We start from the raw sequence: 4570 nt of genomic DNA, 5'->3' as shown, positions 1-4570 counted from the left end.
AAAAATTTACCGTCGCCCAGCAGGAGGCCTTCCATTCGCCTTTGGAACAGCCCAGTGTAATCATCAATGAGATCGAACATGGAAATGATCTTCGACAGGCGTCTGCAGAACGCGTCGAACTTCCCGAAGATGTAGTTCTCGGAAAAATTGAACGGCCGTGTAGAGGGCAGGATGGTTTGGTTCTTGACCACATGGTACGTTTTGCGGTAGACCTTGTTCAGGACCAGGCATTGCGTGAGCTTCTCTTTGATCAAGGTGCGCTCCTGCTGCCAGATGCTCTCTTGGCCCCTGCAGGTGATGTAGCCCTTGCAGGTTTCTATCATCTGGTTGGTGATCTGAAGAAGGTTCTGATGAGTAGGACTTTTACGGGGTTTTGCGATCCTCACCTTGACCATCAGAGCTGAGCAGCGCTCTGAAGTGTTGTAGAACTGCGACACGTTGTGGATGAGGCGCACGGTTTGCAACAGCCCCATGATACAATCGCGCATTTTCACCTGGAAAGTGGCGGTTAGAGGCTTTGGAGGTTGCCCAGTCCAACCTACCGGATCGTCCAGGTATAGGGAGTGGCATTTAGTTTCCAGCGCCTGGATGAACTTGGCATTGTCCTTGGACTCGTTGTAGCAAAAGGTGATCTTCTTGTCCGTTTCCCGCCAGTCTTTGACGACTTTGGAGCGCGCGATCTTCAGACAGAGGATGGTCATTTGCACCTCTCTGGAGTTCACCTGGTTGGCGATTTGCGAGAATTGCGCCCCGCGCTTTTTCCAGTACTCCAGCTCGTCTTGAGGGCCTAGAGGGGCACGTCTACATCCCTCAGTCGATCAGCACCAAGATCTTACCCGAAGAATCATTTTCGCGCCTGATTTGCTCGCTTTCCTTCAAGATCTCGTCCAGGCGTTTACACCAGCCTTTGACGCGTTCCTCCAAAGGCTGCACCTTCTCGGGGATCTTGGCCATTTCTTTGATCTCGTCCATGTGCACTTTGCGCATCAGCACCTGCCCATCGTCAAACAGGTTGCCCTCATTCGCCACCTCTTCGCACACTAATCAAACATGTTCTGGTTCAACTGAAAACATTAGCGACGTGGCCTAGATTTGCAACCTTTCAGCACACTGCAAAAGGATCTCAGACTGGGCAGCAGCTGGTTCTTCACCATTGGGCAGCTGGCTGCTTCATCTTCGCAATCCAGGCTGGGGTGAGCCAGCGCTTCCATGAAAACATGCTCAATCACTCGCTCGATCGTGGCCACCATTCCGATGTTGGCAGCATCGATTACGCCACAGTACAGGTCCTGGAAGGACAGTTGGAAAATACTAAAAAATAATCATGTGGCTGAGTCACCACCTTCTGAAAGCCTTCTTCGGGCAGTTGTTTGCTGCTGTTCGTGCGGAAGATGTAGATGCAGATGCCCTTCAAAGGAATCTCCCAGCCGTCGGTTAAGAAGAGTTTCTTCTTGTAGATGGGCGTCACGTTGGGCTGCAGATTCATCCGGCTGGTGCTGGGCTGCAGCTGCCTGCTGGTGCTTGGTTTGCTCGGTTCCAAGGCTGCCATGGCTTCCGTGTCCAGCATCTCCTGGTAGAACCACACCAGCTTGGTCTTCATGTGCGGAAGAAACAGTTGGTTGATTTCGTCCAGCTTTGACGGCACAGAGGACAAACAGGACGTTAGTCGGGTGGTTTCATTAGTGAATTGAAGAGTACCATTTCTCCTTCAAAAACGTGGTCCATAATTTCGTGCCTCGGAAGACCAGTGGCGTCGATGAGGATCTGGAAGGTGAACTCCAGCCGGGGGTCCATCTCCCCTCTGCGCGCCTTTCGCTCGCATTCTTCTCTTCTTCGCTGGAAACGCGCAAAATCAACATCTTCAACAGAAGTCGTTAGTGGGAGGGCGGCTACCAAAAGCAAATTATCGATGGTATTGAGGTCTTCATCAGAATCGTCATCTGAAGTGGTGTATCCACCCTTAATACCATGCACGAACATGTTTCTACTGTTGCTAGACTCGAATGTTCATTTTAAGTTAAATGCTACTATTAAGTGGAAGTTTTGCAGAGCAGGGCTGCTGAAGATTTCAGGTTTATACAGGGGGGTTCACAGTAAAAGGGGCAAGTTTTCGTTTTATTGCAGTAGTTTGTTCAAAAGTGATTTTCTTCAAGTGGGCTAGACCTAGAGGGTTGATCTTCCTCTGTTTGGTAGAGAAAATATTGGGGCAAGTTTGGGAAAAATTGCATTGGAATGCAAGTATTGGGGGAGTTGCGGAGAATTTTTAATGACGCTTGCGACAGTGAATGTTTAAAAATTAATAACTCAGAATAGCTCTGAGCTAGAGATTCGATTTTTTCACCTTTTAATAGAGTAGGTCGTGAATTCTCTAGTGATGTGATTGCCAATTGCACTTTTAATGGATATTTGGCGAAATTTTCAATTAGAGAAATGCAATTTGTCGCGCTGTTTGCTCAAAAATTCATTACTCAGAGATGGGCTTCGCTCGATTGTTAATTTTTTATAGTTTGATAGAGAAACTCTTGCCTTATGTTCTTAAAAAGTTTCCTTGGAATAGCGGTTTTGAGCACTTTTTTCCGAATTTTTAAACAGGCTTGCAATAACGGCCAAACCTGTCGGTTTCTTGCGAATATTTGGCGAATTAATTACTCGAAAGAACACAGATATTGGGCCTTGTTTTTTTTTAATTTGGTAGAGAAGATCTTGCTTCCCATGGCAGAAAAGTTGCCGTAGAATAGAACTTTTTAGTGAGTTTTGGGGAATTTTTAAAGACGCTTGCGTTAGCAGAAAAAAAGTTGCGCGTGGCAGAACATTAACAACTCAGACCAGCTCTGAGCTAAGAATTTAATTTGTCCGTCCTTTGATAGAAAAAATCTTGCTTTCTGTAGACGCATAGTTGCAACTCATAACTGGTTAGAGCTAGAGGGTTGATTTGATCAGGATATTCGAGATAGCAAATATTACCCTATATTGTGGGTAGGCTTCACTAAAATGACATTTTTTTGGATTTTTTGCTAATTTTTTAATGAGACCCTTGTAAAATATGACGCTGTTGCCTCTAGTTGCGCAAAACCTAATTACTCAGGACTTGTTAGAGATACGGTGATAATTCTGGTACTCTTTGACAGAGCAAAGTTCAGTCAATGTTGGGGCTACTCAGTAGAGCGGCATTTTCGAGCCATTTTTGTGGATTTTTTAGTGAAAATTGCACCACTCTGTTCGATTCATCAATTCGCGTTCCCTTGATAGAAACCACCCTATATGAACAAACCCGCAAAATAAAACCGACTCCTAAACCCCATTCTTCGTCCATGTGGACCGCAATCTTCGTTTGCTTCAGAGCTTCAAACCGATTTTCCTCACTTTGCCCGTGAACTTTTCGCCGAAAAAGTTTAGCAACGTGAAAAAAGTCAATAAAACCAACATTGCAATGTAAAACTGTGCACAAGCCGCGATGTTTGGAAGGAGTTTGGTCGCGACTATCGAAGGCTCGAAGCCTTTGCAAACAAAGTTCTTCAAACACTCGAGAAAGCGGTTTTATACCCGGGGAAAAAGCGATTGCAATTATAGCGGTGCCAGGCCTGTTCCTGACACCACCAGCAGCTCGTGTTCTTGTTTTATTAGCTTTCAAATGTTATATATGAGCCGTTTACGTGATGGGCCATCAGATATTGGCTGTCGATGTGATTTATCGCATTTGGAACATGTTCCAGATCTCCAGATGGGCAAAACGCTTCACTCACCTTGGGTTTCGGCTCGCTTCTGGAATGAACGGCATTTTGCAAACTGGGACCTCTTTTTCCGACGTTTTCCATTCGGAATTGGGCGACTATCGTCCCACTAGAGCCGCAGGTCTAATGATACTGTTGGGTCCTGTTTTAGGACAATGGGGACAATGGGATTAATCCCCAAAACCCCCAGGCGTGACGCGAATATTGTTAAAGAAGGTGACAATGTTTGATCGAAGCCACAGGGAATTTCCAAAGGTCGAAAGCCGCAACTAGTTTTTTTCAGCTGAAAATCTGGAAAATCCACCCACCTTGTTCAGCTCCTCCTCATCGGCCATTTCCAGCAGATTTTGATGTCACTTAGTCAGAAATTTCAACTAGTTTGCCCCCCTAAGGCCCCCCCCAGGGCCACAGAATGAAATTTGCCTCTTCCCCACAATCAAGGCAGGCAAACAATCAGTCGCCCCCAAAGATCTAATCATATTTATACATCGGAATACCCCCACTATCTATGTTCTATTCGATTAACAATTTCAATAATGGAGTCACGAATCCAGATTTGCCCATTTAATATTGATGTCCCCCTCTAATTGCTATGGAATAATGCGGAACTAAGACGCTCCCGATGTCCCATTGGCTGGTTTAGAGGCCACAATTTATGCGAATGCTTATTGGCATGCACACGATGCACCGGAATTCATTCTATTCTATTAAAATATATTTTTGATCCTGTTTGGAAACGCACATAGAGGATTTCGATAGATTCAAATGACTGTATTGAGGGGGAAAATTATGTCCATGCGTCGCCTTCGATTCGAAAGTTTCCTTGGGGAAAGACGCGT

General features: G+C 45.6%; 1 protein-coding gene across 1 annotated transcript in view; it reads right to left on the bottom strand.

Annotated features, from left to right (window-relative positions):
* The window catches only part of LOC109541785 (dynein axonemal heavy chain 5), a 23226-nt gene extending 21163 nt beyond the window's left edge, over window positions 1–2063 (bottom strand). The window contains exons 1-7 of the mRNA XM_048669883.1: window positions 1699–2063; window positions 1343–1633; window positions 1100–1289; window positions 837–1040; window positions 543–787; window positions 387–494; window positions 11–335 (exon numbers count right to left, since the gene is read on the bottom strand). Coding sequence (XP_048525840.1) covers window positions 11–335; window positions 387–494; window positions 543–787; window positions 837–1040; window positions 1100–1289; window positions 1343–1633; window positions 1699–1980 — 1645 coding nt within the window. The 5' untranslated portion in view covers window positions 1981–2063. The remainder of the gene's footprint in view (window positions 1–10; window positions 336–386; window positions 495–542; window positions 788–836; window positions 1041–1099; window positions 1290–1342; window positions 1634–1698) is intronic.
* Between the last annotated feature and the right edge of the window lie 2507 nt (window positions 2064–4570).

The sequence above is a fragment of the Dendroctonus ponderosae genome, unplaced genomic scaffold (genome assembly GCF_020466585.1).
Source record: "Dendroctonus ponderosae isolate FM_Combo_2020 unplaced genomic scaffold, Dpon_F_20191213v2 Dpon_F_20191213_9, whole genome shotgun sequence".
In the NCBI taxonomy this organism is placed as follows: domain Eukaryota; kingdom Metazoa; phylum Arthropoda; class Insecta; order Coleoptera; family Curculionidae; genus Dendroctonus; species Dendroctonus ponderosae.
Note: the sequence above shows the minus strand (reverse complement) of the source record. Positions and strands in the feature narration are given on the sequence as shown.